At 31.6% G+C, this 24,412-nt stretch overlaps 1 protein-coding gene across 1 annotated transcript in view; it reads right to left on the bottom strand.

The window, feature by feature from the left end:
* The window catches only part of LOC130646928 (transducin beta-like protein 3), a 94,843-nt gene that overhangs the window by 28,693 nt on the left and 41,738 nt on the right, over positions 1-24,412 (bottom strand). The window contains exons 9-12 of the mRNA XM_057452602.1: positions 20,520-20,612; positions 18,646-18,723; positions 18,461-18,536; positions 18,226-18,301 (exon numbers count right to left, since the gene is read on the bottom strand). Of these exons, the coding sequence (XP_057308585.1) occupies positions 18,226-18,301; positions 18,461-18,536; positions 18,646-18,723; positions 20,520-20,612 (323 nt within the window). The remainder of the gene's footprint in view (positions 1-18,225; positions 18,302-18,460; positions 18,537-18,645; positions 18,724-20,519; positions 20,613-24,412) is intronic.

The raw sequence follows: 24,412 nt of genomic DNA, 5'->3' as shown, positions 1-24,412 counted from the left end.
CTCAGCAAAATTCTAGATTGTGTAAGCCTGTTACTGATTGGTGTTTTTGGTAAGACCTGTATTCAAATTTATAATTTGGATTCAACTTCAAATTCAACTTCATTATCGATTATAGATAATTGTTCAGAATCTAAAACTAAGGGTGACTTCACCAAATAATAATGATTAAACAGGTTTCTTCGAAATAGTCAGAGCATAGAAATACTTTAACTGGCAGCTTTGTTCTGTTAATTGCAGCAATCCAGGCTTTGCTAACTTCAGGATTCTTAGGCATTAGAAAAAAGCTTTTATCTTTGTTTGACTTAATGTTGTTTTTACAACGGTACGCCGAACAGTATGCCATGCGAACAGCAAATTTTTTATCTTCCTACGTTCAGAGTTAATTTACAAAAAGGAAACAAAAATGTTCCTTAGTTTGCTTTCGAGGGGAAATTGCGTAATGTTGCGCTGAAGCAGCCTCTTTTACATTTTGATCTTCAACTTTTATCTTCAGCGAAGAGCTTTTAGCAAATAATAACAGAATCTGCGAAACCAGACAAGTTATTTATAATGCATTTTTAAATATATGCTACACGGTGGTATTAACTGACTTAAAAAATAAAAAACGTAAAGAAAATAAGTCAATAAGATATTTTGTTGTGGTCCATACTTGAACGAAGCGCGTTTTGTTTTGATTTTCTCACCACTGTTCTACATCAGAGAAAACATGTGTGTTTAGCCTCTCATTTATGCGAAATTATTCAGACAAAATGGCAATTCAAAGGTGGTGCTTCAGGAGGAAAATAAAAAAAGAAAACAACTTATATGAGCTTATTAATATTATTATGTTTTAAAAGATGCAGATATTCTTTAATAATAAGTACAAATTAGTTGATATAATAAAACTTATTTTTTTAACGGACAGTCCCTTTAAATTAAATGTTGAATATTATATTTTAAAATTTTTAACTGCATAAAAGAACATGCTCCTAATAAATAAAAAATGACCCTCGGTTTTACCATTGTTATGGATAAAGAATAACCTAGGGAGAAAATATAAAATATGGGGGTTATTATTATTATTATTATGAATGTTTATACAGGATGGATATAATTCAGTTTTTAAAAAACTGCTCCTAAAATATGTCCTGTGAAAAATAAAATTATAAAATATTATTATATAACAGTTTAAACATGAGTTAAAAATACTAGCTTTCTATAAGGCATAAAATAATTTATTACAGGATTAGCATTTAGTGTTTCTTACGAAACTTGGTAAAGTATCCAATTTTGGAATTTCGATTGGCAAGTCATTATAAATCTTTGATCCCATAAATTTAAAACAAGATCTATTTACTATAAGTCTCACTCTAGGTAATGTCAGTAACATTAAAGTCACCCATAATGATAACTTCTAGCGATAGGTCGTTAATGGTCTCAAGCGTGGATTGAAAATATTCTTTCCACTTCTTGTGTAAGTGAAGTGAATTGTCCGGGGGTCGGTACATACAGCAAATTAGATAATGTTTCACTTCTCCGGGCATATTTCGATCCAAATATTTTTTCAAAAATTCACATTCAACGTCTTCTCGACGTTTCCAGTTTATATTCTCCAATACATATATAGCAACACCTCCTCCTAGGCCAGTTTTTCGTCTCTTTTCTACAAACTTGAACCCCGGAATACAAAACAAGCTATCACTTTCGTGTACAATATGTGTCTCTGAGAGAGATAAAATTGAGTTTTTCTCTCCCAAAAATAAAGCCGTAAGATTTGGTAAACAATTTGTAAAACCTCTACAGTTTTGGTGAAATAACTTTACTCCTTTTCTGAAAGTAAAATCTGTTAATCTACCAACATTTCCATCGGCTTGTGGTCCCGGGCACGCTTCAATATCTCCGGCTATCAATAAAAGTAGCGGTAAAAACAAACTGCATTTTACGTAAGCTAAATTCATGCTCTTTTGATACTGCCATAAACAACCAAAAGAAATTGCAGCATCCACTCGTGTTAGATTTGTTGAAACTTCACTATTTGTGAACAGTGGCTTCTTTACAAGTATACCAATAATTAAAACAACAAAAATCTTTGTCAAGAGCCAACTTGCGTCCGCTCTGGCCGCCATCATATTGTCATGAGTAAATAGCACTACAAACAAAATGGCAGACCATCACAGTGAGCACAACGGGCCACGAGTCAGCGTCTTTTTGTTCACTATTTAAATTTATTCATATGGTATTTACTTATTATAAAAGTGCTACAACAAGCCAAGGTGTTTTGTTAATATCTTTAGCACTTTTACACCACTTACGGTACACTTACGGGACTGTTAGGAGTAAAATAAACCAAAAAGAAAATTTTAAAAAAACCACAGACGCAAATTCTCTAAAATAAATTTACGCGTACAATGTGTAGCATGCATGTTGTTTCTTTCTTGGAATTCCCTGCAATAACTAGTATTAATATATTAATTTTGAACATTGCAAGCACCTGTATAAAAATCACAACCATATACTTGTGGGAACTGTTACCTTTATTAAAACAAATTGGTGAGTTTATTCCAAACTGTGTTTATCAGATAGGGGCACTATATCGAGGACTAGCAGTAACTTTTTTTTATAATTTTTATACTTTTGTGTTATTTTATTAATATAAAATCACAAATACAGAGTAGTGTGATATGTTGGTTTACCCTTTTGTCATGGTGGCGGTCATCAGGCATTTTTATCACACTGGATTCGAAATAGTGTAATTTCTTATTTCAGAGTATTCGAAATTCTTTAATAATTTCTTGCGGAAACAAAAAATTGATGTTGTTGTAATCTCCTGATACAACGTTCAGGAAGAAGACCTTATCTTTCAGTTGTTTTAGTGAAGCATTGTGCTTAGGTGATGTGGTGAAATAAGCCTTTTTTTAAACTTGAAAAGTTTTAGGATGACTTGAAGGGACACTATTTTAAAGCGTTTTGTTATAATACATAAATATTTAGTTACTAGTCGATAAAGCCCATGGAAAAATCCACTGAGGCAGAATAAAAATGAAAAAGAAGCGTCATTTGCATTTTGATGATGTCAACAACTCATCCACAAAAAAAAAATTTAGAACATTGTTTTCACATTTCCTCTATTGTGTAGAGCTTGAAACTCTGATCAAAATAATCTATAGAATCACACACTTTTAACAAACGGTTAAGGAGATACAAAAGTTTAAAAATTTTTCGGACATCAGCAAAGTCCCCTGAAGTGCAAAAAAAATATTCTTAACAAATTTGTATACCTTTTGCCTTCATTTTATAGATCTTGAGACGTCATCAACCAGTTCATTCCGAAATGGATTTGGGGACCCATGTTTGGGAAAATTACCCAAATTGGTCCCAGCTGGTCCCTAGTTACCTCTGCGGTGAAAAATCATTGACGTTGCAACCTTGTTTCCAAGTTATTTGGCCTTAAAATTTTAAGTGCACTGTAATGGCTCCATTAATTTAAAATAGGATATTGACGTTATAGTGTTATTGACAGCGCGCCGTAACGTCAGAAAATTTAACATTTGAGACATCCCTTTTTCAGCTACATCAAAGGAAAATGAATACATCAACTTTGCCTGTCGCAGATACCACATACTCTCTGTATTATTATAGAAATGTGTGTTGAGTTTAGACATAGTCATTAAAGAATCGTAGCCAAAAATTTGTTTGTCGTAAAATTTATTGTGTTTTAACCGGACAATGTTGTATTAACATATAAAGTTGCAATTTTTTTGAAAATATATATTTCATGTTTGTTTTTTATTTCCTTTTTCACATGTGCACTCACAAAACACAACTCATATTTGGTTTTCCTATCTTTTGGCATAACCTTTTGTAATATGCTCTCACCTACAGAGGATCACAGTTTGCATACAATATGTATTTTTTAAAAAAAACTGTCCAGAGTTTAAGAATGGCTAATGAATTTAAAAGCATGCAGAAAGTTTGATAACTTTGTACACAAGCCTTATTAAAAATCTTAACCAAAACGTAGGAGCTTTGCTTTATTTTTGACTAGTTTTTCATCCTCCTTTGACACACCATCTTCTCATTATTTTTACCCCTCTAATAATTTACGAACATTCAAGTAATGCAACTGGAGATACAGCTAATTATTTCCTCAATTAAAATCTAGATCAGTATTATATCAACATATTCTTCTATTCTCTGCCGGCTTGTATTATGCTGAAATGCTTTTTCTACATGTGTAGTTTCAAACTGATGCGGTTTCTTGTTTAAACAAAATGAAACACACACACACAAATTTTTGGTGTCAAACAAAACAATTTTCTGTAAATTAGATGGAAAAAACCTACAATAAAAATGCACCCAAAACAGGGTTGCCAGCCAAATAAAAAGTGAAATTCCAAGTCCTTTCAGGACCAGATATTTTAGGATTTACAACATAAGAATTAATTCCAGGACCTTCCAGGACAAACACCAGCACTCTGAATAAATGGTGGAGGAAACGTCGTGCTTCAAATTCATGGTGGCAAAAAATTTTGTTGTCACTTTTTATGCACAAGAAAGGTAAATATTTGTTTATTGCCTGTATTCAATAAAATAGACATAAAATAATCAATGCAGAAATTAGGATACCGTGCACACATAAAAGATTAAATAAAAAAGAAAGCAAGACATGCCCATAATAATCATTCAATCTATATTTGCATTAACATTTATCTTCTTCGATTTGGGGTTTTGTTACGGTTAAACCTAAAGCAATCTCTTTAATTATGTATATACATATATATGTAAGTTTTCTTGGCATAAATATAAACATAATAATTATCACAGATCGTCTGTAATAACGATGCGATTCTTTTTTAATGGGTTTCTAATTTTGTTACCTATTCTTAACCCAGCAATCACAATGTGTATAATAAACTGAACTACATTAATTGGGAGGACATAGTTACATAGTTATGTGCCTTATTAAATTATTTTTAGAGGACACCTGCTGCTTGAAATTAGTGAAAATGAAAAAAAAGAATGTTATCATTCAAATATAATTTTAAACAATTTTACCGTATATAACCTGCACATCGTATTACCCACAGCTCAGCTTTTTTAGTGAGTTATAAACTAGATGCTATCAGATAGCCTGCACCTTCGTATAACCCGCATAAAATTTCATGTGTTTTACTTACCCGCACCTTTGCATAACCCGCATCATGGTAAGAAAAAAATTTAGCATATTTTTACTTACCCTAATCATTTTATAAACACATGCGCATGTTCTGTTTTATTTATGATGGAGACAAGTGGGGGACGTTTAAACTTGTGAACAACAAACACGAGAACTGAGTGTCTGAACTAGCGACTCTCTCAGTCTTATCTTCCTTGCCTCCGATTGCCGAAATAATCTTATATATTAATTCCCTTGCGTGAGTAAAACTGTGAGTCCACGACACGGAAATCACGGGTCACTTTCTTATGACGTGGCTGTACGCTAAAATTTAACTAAAAAGATTAGGGATGTACTTCATAGAAATCGCACATAAGGTGTAAATATATAACCCGCTGCTAATAACGATATATATATATATATACCCTTATGCCAAAAAACTCTATGTTAGCATATATATATATAGGTATCGCTACATATGAAACGGTATTAGATATTCACAAAGCATACGGACTGTTAAATGAAGTTCCTAGCATAAAACGGAAAATGTGTTTACGAAAAAGATGGCTGTTCTTTTTGAGTATTCTCTACTCTTTCATTCAAAATAAATCTTTAAAAAAACATTTGAAGAAGAGCATGGTTTTATAAATTAATCATAGCAAGGTTCTGTAAGGTTTTTTCATGTTTTATGTTCAGTTTTGATTATATTATTGTTGCCAGACATGTTTTATAGCTAGCATCATAAAAAGCCAACCACCACCAACAACTAGCTAGCTAGCTAGGAATATATATATATATGTAGCCATGTTCTTTATACCTAGCTAAGTCTCCAGTTTATATTTAAGTGGCTAGCTATTAGCTGCTGTAGCTAGCTAATGCTAGCTTTAAACTAAAGATTCCCAGTATATATATTCCCACAAAACCCATCAAACGTTATTAGCTAACCCTGAAAATTTTAAACATTTTCCTGGTTTTTTTTTGGTTTGCGAAGTTCTTTTCCTCCAAATATTCTGAAAATAAAGTTCAGAAATTACTTATTTTTAAAATGTAAATTTAATTTGTTTCAAATTGTGGTTTTGACATTTTCATGTAAGAATTTGTGGGCAAAAACCTTAATCAGCATGCTAAAAGAACTGACTTTTCTTAATTTAGAATTACTAAACACAACCATTTTCTTACATTTAGTGTAAACTTTTGTGCATATGGCTTATATTTAATACACCAAAAAAGCTACTTTATTGATTTCAATTTTATACTCTTTGTAAGCTATTTTTTTCTTCTTTTTGACATTTTGAATTAACTTATTGTTGTAGAAGGCATATAATATACATGCATATAAAAAAATTGAATTTTGCAAATTTCTGTTTTACCACTCAATTTTTACATTTTATAAGTTATTTGGAACAGAATGGTATGAAATAGACCAAAATACCTGATCTTAGTTGTTTTTAATTTACAGGCTGTGTCTGTGAAACTTTAAGGGGAACATTTGGTGGAAGACAATGGCATGACATATACTGATAGAACTGATTTTTGTTGTGTTAGATGTTATATCTGAACCTTTTTGACATTTTATGTTAATTTTGCGAGGAAGGACCATATATATATACACAGAAGAAGAATTCAATTTTTCACCTTGCAAGCTTTGTTTTTCTATATTTTGTATAAATTCTTACTGGGGAGGACTCCGTGCAATATATCGAAATGACTGATCCTTCTCGATTTAAATTTGATGTGTTCTAAATCGTATATAGTTTTGGAAATTTTGTGTAAGATTTAATGGGTAAGGGCTAGATGCAATATGTCAAAAAAACTTTTTTTGTTGAATCAGAAGCACTTCCTACAACCATTCTTTTTTTTACAGTTTGTGAAGCTTTTGTGAGGAAAGAGTGTATGCAATATTATCGAAATAACTGATTTTTGTTGCAAACTGTTTTTCTTTGGCATTTTGGATTAAAATATTGTTTTAGAGTATATGTACCGAAATAATTAAATTTTGCAAACTTTGATTTTGTTGTTACCTCTCATTTTTTACATTTTGATTAAACTTTTGTGGGAGACCGTCGGTATGTGAAGGACCAAAATAAGAGATTTTAGTATTATTTAGAATTTGTATTTTGTGTTGCAAAATTGGTGCAAAAATTGACATAAAATGAACTTATATACAGATTGATTGCTGTTGTTTAACATGACTCATTATGACTTATATATATATTTTATGAAAATTTGTGACAGAATACTATGTGAGATTTGAAATTTTGTTTACTTTATTGATGGTAAAACAGCATGCAAATTGCTAAAAGGACTTCATTAATTTTAGATTTAAACACCGTTATTTTGTTGGCATTTTGTCTAAAGTTTGGTGAGGAAGGACCGTATGCAATATATCAAATAATGTTTTATTGCATTATAATTTATCCTTGCAAATCCCTTTTTAACACCTTAGATAAAAATTTCTACTTAGGCAAAATTTATTGTTTACTTTTCACATTTTGTGTCAACCTTTGGCAGGGTTTGCAATAAACTAACTGATTTTAACATATACAATGAGAGAGATTTGTGTTTGACATTGATCAGCTTTTTTGTATATATGTGACGTTTTGAGTGATTTAAATTTTATGGGTGAGATGTATGTTGAAATGCTTTTAAAAACTTTTTTCCGAATAATTTTCGCATTTGTCAGATGGTCAGAGCAGTAATTTTAGTAGATTTAGATTTTAAATGTCACATATATACTGCAGTTGTTGAAAACCCTTAATTTTTTTGGTCATTTATATAATAATGCAGATGTAAGATGCGCACTGCTGTATTGTTTGTTTTTTGATGGACATATATCTGCTACATAAATTAAATGGAATACAGTGGATTCTTCCACGGGAAACAGCTAGTATTGAATTAAAACTAATTTGACAAGTCGATCTTCTGCTGATGCAGAAGATAGACAAACAAACAAACAAACAAACAAAAAACCTATTCTATCAGGTTATAAACCTAAAGTAAAATCTCTGTTTTTATGTATATTCAAGTTTTTCTGGCATAAAAATAAACAACATAATAATTATTACAGATTGTCTGTAACAGTGATGTACGGAATGTTCTTTTCTAATGTTTATAGAATTTTGTTATCTATTTATATCTAAGCAATCACAGTGTGCATGATAAAATGAATGGCGGCAATGAGGAGATAGTTGCATGTGTCTTATTAATTGTATTTTATATTTATTTTTGATATTTTTAGTGGCCACCTGTTGGTCGAAGGTAGCAAAGATAAAAAAGAAAATTATTATCTATACTTTAATTTTAACATTTTTCAATATTTTTAACAGGAATAAATAATTAAGTCCTGGGCACTAGGTTGTGAAATACCTGTCAATTTAACCTAAAAATGATACCTGCTATATTGCTCTATTACCAGAAGCAAATCATTTCAATGTGCTCAATGTGATTTCAAAGATATAAATAGATTGGAATTATATTCAACACAAAAGAAAAACGGTCTCCAGAATTGTGTTTCAGAGAGAGCTCGTAATATTAACACTGACAAGCAATAGAAATTTAAAGCAATTTCACTGTGTGAAAAAAATTATATCACATAGTTAAAGTAAGATTACGTAGATATAGGATCGCGCATGCAGTTGTATTAATGTACGCATTTTAACCCGTTGGTACTATTTTCTTTATTGAATGTATAAACTTTAAATTTCACAATAAATGACAAAAAATATAAAACTTATCACATTACCCGCAACACATTATAACCGGCACTAATGGTGGAAGTCGTAAAAATCAACTTATAACCTGCGGGTTATATACCGGAAAATATGGTAAATATTATCAACAGCAATGAGTAATCAAGTCCTTGGCACTAGGTTGTGAAGCACATGTTAATTTTACAGTTTGATTTACTTTTGTTATTATAGCACCCAAGCATAATATTGTGGATTAAACTGGATTGCATAGAGGAAGGAGGCATGTCACTAATCTAAACAATTGTAGCAGAAAGTGAATAAACATATTAGAAATTTTACAGAACAACAAAATTAAAAAGGTTAATTACTTCATATTGTTTGCTATAAAGTGGCATTAAATCATTAAATCATCTCCCATCTTCAATCTTGATGAAGATGATGATTAAACAGCCTGGAAGAATGATGTAGAAGTTTGGCAGCCATTTAACAAAAAAGGGCCTAGACATCTAGGACTATTTACGGTCTATTAAACAATGAGCAGGTGAAGCTGTAAGAAGGATTACTGTTAATTTAAAGAAAGAATATGTTGTTCAGACCATAGTAAATACATTAGATACAGATTTCTAACTGATGATACCACTAGAGCCTATCATTCACGGAGATGGTCGAGTATAAAAGAAACAGTGGTGATATCCAATACTGTAATTCCTCAAATTAGCGCCGCAGCACTAATTAAATTTTCATGATTTTAGATGGTGGCACTTTTTTTAAAGTTTGAGATTCTTGGTTTTTAAACTTCTTGTTGGGCACATATCTATAGAACTTTAGAAACTGACAACCAATATCTCCAAGCAGACGATTCTAATTCAGTAATAGCAAATGTAACTGGAAAGAGGAAGAGAGAGCTTGGACTTGCAGTTTCAGCTAAATTTAAATGTTTCACGATGAATAAAATATTTTCAAAAGTCCTTCATGAAGAACTAGAGAAAAAGAAAAAGAAATGTTCTTATCTTGAACTAAATGAAGATTTTGTTGATGAGAAAAAAGTAGAATTTAAATAGTCAAGTGTGGCACTTAAAGGAAAAATAGTGTACTAAGTTTTTCAACATTTATGGTTCAATACGAAAAAAATTATAGAGAATTCAAGTGACATAACTAAAGGTTACCTACAGGTGTACAGGCTTTTTTCTCCTACAGGCAGCAAATTTATCTTTGAAATTAGAAAAACTAGCTTTAGCCACAGCAAAGTTATAATATACAGATATGAAAGAAAAACTGCATATTCGGAGATTCTATAAATGACACTTCAGTAGTTGTTCCTGTTAAACAAGAGTCTCTTAGGTGGTTTTCGAAATAGAAGAGGAAGAGGTAATTCTTTAACTAGTGGATACAAAAGAAGCAGCAATCCATAAAGAATGACAGTAAAGTAATGAGATGCCACATCTGCTATTCCACAAAACATTTTGCAATGGAATGTCCTCACAAGGAAAGAACTAAAGAATCTAATGTCCATACTTTGATGACTTGGACACCTGACTCCACAGTATGGTGTTGGAGAATCTAGGAAAAGAATTTTAGATAGTGCATACACCAAGACAGTTTCTGATATGGTATGGATGGTGGAATTTATAACATATTTGAATGACAAAGAACATAAGCAGTTGGCAAAAGTAAAAAACCCTGGAAATGCAGTGCTTCATTTCGGACATAGGGTTGAGAGTAGAAGCATAAAATGTGTAACCATTCCATTAAAATTTCGAAAGAAAGAGACAGATGTTGTGAAAAATGATATCCTACTTTTAAGTACCGTAAATGATCAAATAAACGCCAGGGGTGTTCATTCAAAAATTGACTTTTTATGGGGGCGGGGGCATTTATACAATTTGAATGTCTTCTTCATCACTTCTGCCATCATGCTGCATCTTCTTCGTCAGAATCTGTGATTCTGGCAAATGGGTTGGGAATGTCTTCTTGTAACAAGAAAGAAAGTTGCAATTTCAGTAACTCTCTTTGTGACTCACAGGGTTTCCGTTTTTTAAAGAAATTGGTTTTTCCATCCTCTGACCCATCATATTCCAAGTTAAAGGGTATAATGACTTGATCGATTTATTTACGTTAACGGGAGTTCTTAATTTACCCAAGCGTTTCCAGATGTTCCAACTACACAACGACTTTTGAATGCTTTGTCAAGTGCCTTTCATTTTCGTTTAGCTGCATAGAAAATTATTAAGGGTTTGAGCTTCATCCAATCCGCCTATGCAGCTAAACAGACACTGAACATGCACTTCTTATGTTCCGTGGTTTTTAAGCAAACTGATTTTGTTCCTGTAATATTGATCGTTGTGTTAGACACCATATCATTCAATACAGGAGTCTCGTCCATTGCCATGATACTAGATGCTTCGTACTTAAATCTAGATGACAATCGGCGAACATGTAAAAAATAAGATTTTGTCAGTTAACCGTGCTGGATCTTGCTGGGCAGTTGTGGTTTTTCTTCGCACAAAGTTTTTCAACCAACCAGTACTCGCAAGAAATAATGTCTTCTCGTGTTCGTCACATAATTCGTCGTATAAAGATTTTGCTTTTGTCATTATTAACTTTTTAGATATTCTGAATCCTTTGGACCTTCTGCCATATATCCAGTCAACAAGTTGATTCTCTAGTTGAAGATCCATTGGTTTAACACCTCCCCCTTCCAGTCTTTTACTTTTAGCCTTTACCTTTCGATCGATAATTTTAGGCTTATTGTGTCTCCATTCTCTTATACGTTTAGCGGCAGCACCAAATTTCTTTGTAGCTTTGTTATTGCTGTTAATTTCTGCGTAAGTTATGGCTTTCCTTTTTATTTCCATTGTGAAGTTTTTACTTTTCTCTCCCTTGTGAGTTGTATTATCTTCAGAGTTCCTCATTCTTATCCTTCAGTACAACATTTTTAGCAATAAAAAACTACTTTGTGTAGAATGTTTTGATTTTGAGCGCCGTTTTCAGATGTTTATTCTAACATTGAATAATATGGGTCTCGACACACTCTCCCTACTTATGCTAGTTTTTACTTATCGGAAAATCAGAGCAAAATAAAAACTGGTGTTAGTAACTTGTGAAATATTTTAAAACGAAACGTTGATGGTACAATAGCTATTTGTTCCGTTTATAAAAAAATATTTACCGTGTAACAAGCCCATTACAGGTTAACAATTGTGTTGTGTTTTTTGAAAAAAAATGGCTTGTGTTAACCCTTTCGCGACAGCAATTAAATCCATCTTATGCGAAAAAAGCGACTTCTGACCTACTTTACTTAAACTGTAATAGAAACTTAACCACTGAAGATATATCAACAAATGACCCCTCTTTTTTTCTAATATAACAAGACGTATGATATACGCAAACAACCTGAGGAATAAAGTTTACAAAAAGCTCTCTATCAAATTGTGATTTTTGTTACGCAGTTAGACACGACATATTTTGCTATTTAGATAGGTAATAATAGTTACGCACTACGCAGTTATTTTCCAAAATAGATTTCTGAGATCTTCTTAAACGAAAAATTCCTTGAAATTTCATTTTTTGTTGGGTCATTCTTGGGTAAACTGACTGACAGGAAGAAGAAAGACCACAAGCCCCACCTAAAATTTGCAAAATTCAGTAATTCAGTAACCCCCCACCCCCGCAAAAAAAAAATTGGAAAATTTACGTTTTTTCAGAGTCTTTCCGAAATCATTATTTCTCTATGTTGGCGTGTCATTAGCGTAGCGAAAAGAATTTCTTTCTCGTCATTATTTATATACGGTGGAGCGTCTCGTTTTTCTCTTACGTATTATTGTGGAAATTTTATCATTCGCAGACTACTTTCAAGGCATTTGGGGAGACCTTAATTCTCCCTACATTCACTGTTGAAAACTTTGATGGAAACACCTTTACTTTACCAGTTAGTTAAATAAAGCTTTTGAACACTTTTTTTTTGAACACTCTTTTTAAAAATAAACAAGATGTAGGCACTATTTAAAATACACAGCTATGAAACATCCACAATGCGACCCAATTCTACACTTTCTGCTAACTAAAAATACAGCCTATTATTAATGGTTGAAAGTCACGCAATTGAAATGTTGGTTTTAATGGTTTTAAACAGCATTAAGTTGACAAAAAATTAACATTTTGATTTTTACTATCACGCTCAGCATACTTTTTTTGTTAACTGTGCCAAATTTTGTCGAAATTAAAGTAGTTTTAATTTTTGGACTAATTTCGGCCTAAAATGACATTTAGATGGCAAAAAATCAAAATTTTGATATTACCAACATATTTGGCATACTTTTTTTGTTAACTTTGCCGAATTTTGACTAAAATAAAGTAGTTTTAATTTTTGGATCAATTTTGGCTTAAAATGACATTTAGGTGACAAAAATCAAAATTATGATGTCACTATTATGTTCAGCATACTTTTTTTGTTAACTGTGCCAAATTTTGTCGAAAACAAATACCAATTGTGGCCTGAAACGTCATTTAGATGACTTCCAAGTCCTTAGAGAGTTTAGGTACAAAGTTTGAATCTGTGACGTTGCAATTGACCATTTGGGACATAATTGTTAGTTACGAGTTGGAAATCTATCCTCGCAGGCAAGATAGTAAAAAGAAAAAAAAAAAGTAAAAATAGTTCCCAAGAGGAGATTCAAACACACGACTACTCCCGTGTCAGTGCTCAGAGGGGAAAAAATTTCCATTCTTGTAGAACAAATTTGCGTTTTATTATAATCTCACAAGCTTGTAATAAGGTTTCAAAGAATTAAAAAATAAAATTAAAAAATTTTAATTAGATGTCACGTGACCCAAAAAGTGAATGTTTTTTATGAAAAACCTGAAATTTTGACTTTGAATCAAAAAATATATTTGAAAGCAATTACTTCTCTTTCTCATTTTGTTACATGAAATAGACAAACTATATTTTAACACAGCAAAAAAAAACAATTCAAGCAAAATCTTCACCAGAGCCTGAGAAACTTGGTGTAAAAACAAACAAAAAAAGGAAATAATAACCGGTAAGCAGTTATCTTGTAAAAAGTCAATATCAACATAAAACTAGTAATAAAATGGCAATAAATGATTCAATATTCATAAAAGTTGTCTGGATGTAAACCCGAGGCTGAAGGACATTCACTGCAAGCATAAATCCTGGTCACAGCTCCGCCTTTATTAGTTGTTAATTTCCACGCGTAACAAACGCAACATCTCTTCTTTGACCTGTGTTTCTTGCCTCCAGCACCAACTGGCACTAAAGTTGGGAAATGCCTCCTGTGAGCCTTGAAACATCATCATTCATTTGTTGTTGCGGTCACGCTGATTGGTGGCCATAAGCTTGATACACTGCATAAGGTAATCAATGAATGACAGCTGATCATTCCCAATAAGTTCAGCATAGCTTTTTGGGCATTCAAATAGCAGGAAATCTATTTCAAAGGTGGATAGAGTTTTAAAAAGGGCAAGGTCTCAGTCTAAAGGGGAATCCATTTCTTCTACGAAAAGAATTCATATGCAACATTGTAGACAATTACTAAAAGAGGTCTACAAGACGAAATGGAAATTGAATCCTTCCCACATGGAAGGTGTGTTTCAGTTTAGAAATGATACTGGATATAATTTAAGGTCATCAAGTGCTTTATTTAGACCTAGAATAAAATCTTCAAAATATGGGCTGCAAACATTTGGATATATAGCCTCCCAATTATGGAATTCTCTTCCTGATGAAATCAAATCTGCAGAGTCTTTGGTTAAATTTTGTAGAGTTATGGGCGAATTTTCTTCTTTCCAATGCAAATGTCGGATCTGTGCAGAATACATAATTAATTTAGGAATTATTTAATTTTTCGTTTAAACAGTCGATTTTAATTAGTCTTAATAGACTAACCATTTTCTCCAGTAGAGTCTTTCATGTTTTTCAGCCAAAAAGCTTCCGGATTGATTTTACTGGAGAAATGGTATTTTATTATTATATATTATTAGTTTTTTTTATTAGTATATTTTATTAGTATATTTTAAATCTTTTGTACATTATCCACTATAAATAAAGCAATCTATCTATCTATCTATCTATCTAAAGCAGATTGAAGTATCAGGCGAAAGACAAGTTTCTTGTACCACTTGTATGTTTTACAAAGGGCTTGCACATTATGGAGTTTCTGATCAACACGGTCAACTTCGCCATGTGTTGATTGTAGGCCTTTATGACAGCGGGTTTGATGCTTTGATTTACATCTTTGTCGGCTTTTCCAGTGTCTGTCATAGCAGAGTAATGCAGCGTGGATAGCATGTAAACAAATTTCTTATTTTTGTTAGCCTTGTCCTGGCTGGCACGGAACAAGCTTTTTTCTCTCTGTCTCACCATCAATTTTGACATCAATTTCAGATTGATAGAAGAACGTAGTTCCTTTCTGACATATTGAACTTCAGCAGGATAACCCTTTCGACTTTTCTTTATGGTACTACAAAGGTAGGTCTTCATCTTCTTAAGGGTTCTAGCCAGGGAAGGTGGTGTGTAGAATTTGTCTGTGTACAGCACGTGACATTTGCCAAAAAAGCAGCGCATTAGTTCCACAGGTAGACGATCTGTTGTCGTCATACTCTCCTAGTAGTTGTCTTCAGAGTAGTACATTCCCTTGCCGCAGTACACCAGTACGTCCAAAGTGATGTCGTTAGATGTTGTTAGCTCATACAACTTTATGCCAAAACATGCTCTTTTAGTTCTTATATATTGTCTAAAATGAACATGCCCTTTAAATAAGACAAGTGACTAATCAACACTGAGATTCTTCTCCCGTTTGTAGACTCTTTAAAATCGGTTGCAAATCAAATCTAAAAAGGGTCTCACCATGTGTAGTCTGTCACGTCGGGGTCATTGGGATCATATGTGATGCTCTCTAGGAAAATCGACCACTTCTATTTTTAATTCATAATTTTAAAACAATAGAATTCTGTATTTCGTATTTTTAAAAATATCGAATTTCGTATTTAAAAATATGAGTATTTTTTTAAAAACCGTATTTCGTATTTTTAAAAAATACCAATTCCGTATTTTTGAAAATAGGTGATAAAAAAACGTCCCGGTGAAGCTTTAAAGTTGCCGTATTTCATTCTAAAATGGTGAAAAACTATCCCTGCGAAGCTTTAAAGCGGCCGTAATTCATTCTTAAATGATGAAAAACCGTCCATAAAACCGTCCAGATACGAAATTCTATATTTAAAAATAGAATTTCGTATTTTCTATTTTAAAAAATACGAAATACGAATACGAAATACAAATTTTGTATTTTTTAAAATAGAAATGCGTATTTTTAAAAATATGAAATCCGTATTTTTTAATACGAAATTTTCGTATTTCATATTTTTTAAATACGAGAAGAGAAGTGGTCGTTTTTGCTAGAGAGCATCACATATGTGCTATTGTCATTGAAATGCAGGAATTTAAGAATTAACTTGAACCTGTCGCGGGACATAATTTGCGCAAATGACAGCATTGCAGATAATTCCTGGTTTGACCAATAAAGATTTATGCTTGGTTTATGAGCAATGCCCATCAAAATGGCTAAACCAATAAAAATTTGTAGCTCCTCCTTTGTCAAATCATACCACTGTTTCAGGTATTTGTTTTCTGCTTTATCAGGATTAGCATCTATAAATGGCTTTGCAAATCTGTTGGTCTCCCTTACGATTAGTTCATAAATCTCATCCGTTAGATAAAGTTGTAGAAAATCAAGCAGGTTACTATCAAGCAGCATGTGTACTGATATGGCTGAGTTTTCCTCAAAAGGAAAGTCTTGATTCAGTTCTTCTTTATCAACAACTGCAATGTTTTCCCAGATTACATCCCAGAGGTCCTCTCCATCAAGATCACCTTCCTACGTCCTCAGCCATCATCTGGTTGTCGACCAGCTTCACAAGGTCGCCCGGCTGCTCAGCCACCACCACGTACACAAACTCCTCGGCCACCACCACGTACACAAACTGCATGACCTCTTCGCAAAATGTTCGCAAGAGTCTCATCATCGCTACTCATGTTGGCAGCAAAAGCTTGGCTACTAACCTCATCAGAAGATTGTCCAGTTGATGAAGTTGAAGGCTCATCATCAGCATCTGAATAATCCACTGGAGGGGGATGAATCACCGGCTCATCATAATCATGGTTGTCTTGCGGCTCAGCAACGCTTATAGGCTCGATAAGTTCAACGGGCCATCACTTTTATCTTCTAACCACTATCTGAGGCACCATCATCATTATCTGAGTCGATATCATCATTAAAAATAACATCAAAAATATATAAGCGGGATAGTCCCCAGTTGAATAACAACATTAGATCTGCCCCATTGTATTTATACAATTAGTATTTCATCTGTAACTATGGGTACTGTTAAACTTGTATATATTTAGGAGAACATTGTACGTGTTTATATAAGTTTTATATATGTATAAGTTCAGTATGATTTATACCTTGGTCAATCCATGTTATTGTATTTGTTCGAGTTGGTAACTTTTTCATCAAGAGTTAGTTAAGTTAAAAAAATTTTTTAGCAAAAACAGTTTCCCTGTTGTATTTATTGACAATCATCGACAAAAAACATTTTCCTACACCTATTACTGACACTGTTGAAAAGAAAAGGATTATAATAGTTTTTCCGTTTTTTGGTCAACTATCTATAAACTAGATATTATATTTAAAATCTCTTGTAGATTAACATCTCTTTTCAGGTTTAAAGATAAAGTTCCGTCATCACTTATCTCATGCGTGGTATTGAAATTTTTGTGCAGTATCTGCAACGCTGCATACTATGGAGAAACATCATGCCACCTGAAGGCTCTTACGGTTAATCTGTGTTAACTATTAACAGTGCTGTTACTGATCACTTACGGGTTTGGGAAAATCGACAATTATTGTTCGATGATTTCACTAATTTGGCTCACAGAAATAAATATTTGACCTCGACTTAAAAGATAGCCTGCTTATTACCCATTTTCATAAGAACATATGTTCTATGCTGCTATTGTTATTCAACAAACATAACTAATATATTCTTAAACTTCACTGAAGTTCATACTATATAATTTTTCAAACTGTAATCAATAGTTAAGTCTCGATAATGTCGCTTTTGTCAGTTTACTTTTGAAATAATTTTAATAAAAACAAAGCTAAAAAATCACACATGCAAAAAAATGTGCCATAAAACGCTCGTCATAGCACGTCTAAATTACACTGCATGTGTAAATTGCAGCACAGGTATTAAAAAATATTCCAGACATAAACTGCATTTCATTGCGAAACTGTTAATTTTTAACAATTTAACAACTGGGTAGAAGGCATCTCATAGTAAACTACATGCTATTTTCAAAATGAGCTGCAAAAAATTCTGTACCTGTTTCTCCTGCTGTTAAGAAATATTCCTTTTCTAAGTGGTGTTTTTTTGGAACTATTACCATGCCCTCAATACACTATAAAAAAACGTTTATTTTTTGTAGGAGTGGCATTAGATAGAACAAATGTAGCAGAATTTTTATTATTACAATTGTCAAACCTGTAGTTACAAATACTGTAAAAGAATTTAAATCATGAGTTTATTCAGCAGACAGTTAGTTCCAAGATTATTATACCTCGAACACAGGAATAGTTTTAACTTGCTTGCGTTGTGATAAATCCCAAATAATGACAACTTTATCCCTTCCGCAACTAAATTAACAAAACAAAATATTCTAAGTAAAATAGAAATACTAACAAAAATAACAAAATGTTGAACAAAAATGATAAATGAATAAAAATAGAAACGAAAAATTCTCACCTAATCATACAAGAAGTATCAACTGAAAATACTAAAGCTGTAACTGTACTAAAGTGGCCTTCCAAGATGCTGACACACCTGAAAAAAAGTGAATGCGATCATTTTTAAGAACATAAATAAAATGGTTCATAATGAATTTCATTTCAAGATTTGGATTTTTTTTCTTTATTCTGCCAGAGACAGAGGACATCAGCATTATTATAAAGAAAAATTTTCAAAAATAATGTATATGAAGCAAAATACACACATAATAGTAACTTTATATAGGGGCTTGAAATCAGACCCTATTTTGGACTCACATCAATTATGTTAAGTGAAAACTCTAAAAAAAGTCATGTAAAGATAAGTTATATCAGTTTTTTATTTTTTTACTATGATTAGCTGAAGTCACACTGAGGTTTGCCTCGATTAGTTAAAGCTAGAGAGTAGTTAAATGTCCACGTGATGAATTGACTTGTTATGAAACCTTATGAAACCGATCATGTAATTTAACTTATTTAAAGTCAGTCACATTAGATTAGCCATAGAAGTCATGCAGAATTAGCTATTACTGAGACATTTAACTTCTCTTCAATTTAACTAATTGTCAGTGTGACTTGAGCTATTCTTTTGCTTATGCTCAAAAAAAAATATGACATGATTAATATCTCAAAGACCCGCTACTTATTCAGGCTTCTCAATGAATAAAACAGTGCTGATGGGATAAAAGATATACATTAACAACCGTATACGTGATCACATACACACATGAGTTTGCTTCACATATGGGTCTAATCTCTTTGTACATCAATTACGATTTTCATGCTTTCTCCATAACACAATCCTGGAAAACATTTTGTTTTTTGTGTTGAGTGCTACTCTAATCTATTTATATTTTGCAATCACATTAAGAATATTGAAATGATTTATTTCTGGTAAGAGAGCAGTATAAGAATAATAATTTTTAGCTGCTGACTTGTGCTCCACAACTTAGTTCCCAGGACTAATAAGTAATTGCTGCAGAAAATATTGAAAAATATTAAAATTAAAATTTAAATGATATTTTTTTTTTCTTTTCTCATCTTTGCTACTTTAAATCAACAGTTGGATGTTAGAAAAGCTATAAACTAAAGAATCAGAATAATAAATATGCATCTTTAACTATGGGATATGTGAAAAATTTCTGGCACCAATCCCAATGGACACATGTGACTGTAAATCCCACAAGTTGAATCACAGTTTAACAATAAAATTTTAAAATGCTGAAGGTGTTTCTCAAATTAGCAGTCTCCAATATGTTTAAATTCGTTTAATTTCGTTTACTTTGTTAAAATGTCACTTTTGCCTATTTTATTAATAGTCAATTGTCTTATTTTTTTTTGCAAACTAAAGACAATAACGTAAAATTTTTGAGCTCTTTCACGCATTTGGGAAAAGCTTTAGCTGGAAGAATTTTTTTCAGAGCTAAATTTTCCAATCAACAGAAATAATTTCTGCAATTAGGGTTTGTCATACAAAATGTGGAAGGACAATGGTAACAGTGTTAACGGGCATTTCCCTTACAGTCACCTTAAATGCATTGCAATGGCTTCATTAATTTAATATAAAATATAACGTTAAATTAATGTTATTGACGTCGTGATATTTAGTCAATTAGCATTTGAGACATGCATTTTTCTGCGACTTTAAAAAAACATGAACACATTCACTTTGCCTGTCACAGACAGACACACTCTCTGTATTATTATATAGATTTATCTAGCTTTCAGAAAATATATACTTTTATATAAAAAACATTGTAAAAAACGGGATTTCTTTATCATATCTGAACATAAGTATTTAAGTGGTACTGTATTCCTAAAAAATGGAGTCAAGTAATTATAATGCTTACATACCTGTTGGATGTTAAATCCCACATTCGGATTTTACCTTCTGTTGATGACGAAAACAAAACTAATTTTTCTTGGTTTGGGTGAAATTTCAGCAAACTATATAAAACAAATAAAGAACGAGCCTACTATGACACCTTTAAACGCCAACTTTGTTAGACCCAAGCTAAATGATAAATTAATCTAGAAGCAACACAAAAGTGAATAGAGAATATTAGTTTGTGTCACACGAACAAAGATAATTATCTATTTTAAAAATTGGCTATTGCCTAATATCCTTCAGTTTTATCTTTTTTGCTAATCTTATATATCAATTCCTTGAGTGATTATGGCAGCCATAATCACTCAAGGAATTGATATATAAGATTAGCAAAAAATTACAAATCCCACATTAAAAAGAAGATACCATCTTGCAAAGTTGTGAAACATTTTATTGATGAATGCCCTAATGCCTCCGTGCAAAATATTGGGTTTATTATAGTTGATGTTGTGAACAATGGAGAGAATTTAACAAACAGGCAAATTGATAGTTTGCTATTAGATAAAGAAAAATTCTGGATAGGGACACTCGTCACACAACATCAGGGACTTAATGGTTCTCATGACTGGAATAGAACTAAAAGAACAGAAAAATGCAAGTTGTAGAAACCATGTGTTAAGTTGATAGTAGGATGATGGTGATGGAAACCAGTTTTAAACCCTTGTGTATTTAATTGTATATAATTTATTTTTATCACTATATAAGATATTTTAATTGTTAATACTGTATTGTAAGCGATACTGAAGAAGTCAGTCGATGAACTGACGAAAATTTTAAATAATAAAATCTTTTTACTTAATTCTTGATGTAGTCATTTATCTTGTTGGTTATTCCTATAGCTACAATTTGTGTTCATATATATATATATATATATATATATATATATATATATATATATATATATATATATATATATATATATATATATATATATATATATATATATATATATATATATATATATATATATATATATATATATATATATATATATATATATATATATATATATATATATATATATATATATATATATATATATATATATATATATATATATATATATATATATATATATATATATATATATATATATATATATATATATATATATATATATATATATATATATATATATATATATATATATATATATATATATATATATATATATATATACATATATATATATATATATACATCTGACATTAAGGTCAGATTCCACAACCAAACAAAAAACATGAATGAAAGATTTTGTCATCGTCATTTTGCTGGAAAAGAGCGATTTTTTTCAAGTTGGTTGTTACGTTTCACAACAAAACTAAAGAGCCAGTGAAAATGGTTTTTTCAAATATTTATGTGTTTTAAAAAATGTAATTCCTTAAGATGGTTCGGAGAATATGTGTTCACCACTGCCAGCTTAGGTCAAAATTTAACAACATAACATCACTGCAAATGACATCTTCAAATTTTATTTTTAAAGTCAAATTCAAAATTTTAATTAGCAGGATATTTGTGACCATTCAAATTTCGTTTCCTGGTTTAGATCGCATTTATACATAAACATTTCAATGACATTAGAATATCAACCTGGTAGATAAGGTTGTTATCACCAGACGCATGGAGAAGCATTTCCAACACATCATTGCTTAAAGAAACCGTCCGGTGAAAAATGATTTTAAGATATTATTTGTAATTTAAAACTATCACATAGAAAATACCTTTTTTTTAAAAATTATTCACATAATAACACATGTAAACAAACTTTTTTATCGTTGTTGTTGTTAAAGCATTGCTTCGTCTTGTTGCTGCAAATGGCGCAAAACGTCCTGGGTTAAAAATTTAATATGTGTAATTATGCATGTGACGTAGAACAGTGGTGAAAAGCAGACTATGTAGCGAAAGTGTGTAGTGTATACAGTACAAAATATGAAACGCCCTAGAAGTTAACTGTTTAGAAACTTATTTAAAAAAACATTAAATTTTAATCTCTCTCTACAAATTATGAAATACGATTATTAATATGTCTTTGTTGTAAAAACATTTAGGGTACTAGGTTTTCAGTATGAACCAGAAAGATCAGATTCCGAAATAGCTTTACAGCCTAGGCAGATTTATAATGATGTTTGTGATGATCAGGTAGACTTTGATCCTCAGCAAAATTCTAGATTGTGTAAGCCTGTTACTGTTGGTGTCGTTGTGGTAAATGTGAGAGGGTGCCGACAGAGAAAGAGTGTGTTTGCTGTGTAATCTTAATGGTAGCGATTTATTCTTATATATTTTTTTGTAACTTCATGATAATTCTTTTAAGATCAGGAATGCATCACACATTGTGTTGTTGAAGGTGTGTTATGGACAGCCGTATATACAACAGCTACTTGGGTTTGCGTTTGCGCTTGTGTTTGCATTTGCACATCTGCTGCGAAACACGACGTTTGTGTACATGTACTTCGTACTGACGTATCTTTATGTTGTGTTGCACTTGTTTGTGTTTTGGTACGGCCTGTATTGCAATTGATAATTTGGATTCAACTTCAAATTCAACTTCATTATCGATTAAAGATAATTGTTTAGAATCTTCAACCAAGGCTGACTTCACCAACTAACAACGATTGATTAAAGATAATTGTTCAGAATCTTCAACCAAGGCTGACTTCACCAACTAATAACAATCGATCGAAGTAATAAAAAGAGTGGAAACAAAGATGATAAGAACATTTAAGGCTTTGACAATACCAATAGCAAAATAAGATGAATTAAGAACAATTTAATATTTTCAAGAGTAGTATTCCTAAAAACGAATTTGCTTACGTCTTTAGATTGACTTTTATCTTTGCTTGACTTAATGTTGTTTTTACAACCGCATGCCGAACAGCATGCCATACTAACAGCACATTTTTGATGTTTCTACGTTGAGACTTAATTTACAAAAAGAAAAAAAATGTTCTTTAGTTTGCTTTCGAGGGGAAATTGCGTAATGTCGCGCTGAAGCGGCCTCTTTTACATTTTGATCTTCAAGTTTTTTCTTCAGCAAAGAGCTTTTAGCAAATAATAACAGAACCTGTGAAACCTGTTAAATTATTTATAACACATTTTCCAATATATGCTACACGGGGGTATTAACTGACTTAAAAGATAAACGTAAATAAAATAAGTCAATAAGATATTTTGTTTTGGTCTATACTTTACCGGAGCGCGGTTTGTTTTGATTTTCTCACCACTGTTCAACGTCAGAAAAAACATGTGTGTTTAGCCTCTCATTCATGCGGAATTATTCAGACAAAATGGCGATTCAAAGGTGATGCTTCACAAGGAAAATGAAAAAAGAAAACAACTCATATGAGCGTATTAATATATTATGTTTTAAAAGATGCAGATATTCTTTAAATTAGTTAATATAATAAAACTTATTTTTTTACTGGACTTTTTTTACCTTTCTTGATTCATCCCAGGCACGATAACCAAAGTATGTTGTAACAATCCACCATAAAGTTTGTTGAAGTGTCTTAACATCTCCAATGCTGAATTATTTGACTTAAGGTTTTTTAACTTCACCTTCTTCCAAGGGACGAGTGGCATTGGGTTAATTGCCCATTCCAAGCTGTGTAAGTTGTTTTAGTCTGCTAGTCTGTGACCTGTTAAATTCTTTGTCAATAATACTTGAATCGATCATATTGTTGTTTTTTGTAGCTTTAAAAAAAGCTTTTTTTTTAAAAAATATTTATTAAAGTACAATGTTAAGTTTTGTATGTAGCTATATGCTTTAACGATTCTCAGGCAATGTTTTTTGTTTAAATTTATAGCTACCATTATAGTTGCTATTAGGTTAAAAGTTATAATCAGCACTGCGAATTTCCTG

The sequence above is a fragment of the Hydractinia symbiolongicarpus genome, chromosome 6, assembly GCF_029227915.1.
Source record: "Hydractinia symbiolongicarpus strain clone_291-10 chromosome 6, HSymV2.1, whole genome shotgun sequence".
Classification (NCBI taxonomy): Eukaryota; Metazoa; Cnidaria; class Hydrozoa; order Anthoathecata; family Hydractiniidae; genus Hydractinia; species Hydractinia symbiolongicarpus.
The sequence above is the reverse complement of the archived record's forward strand: the minus strand, read 5'-3'. Positions and strand labels throughout refer to the sequence as shown.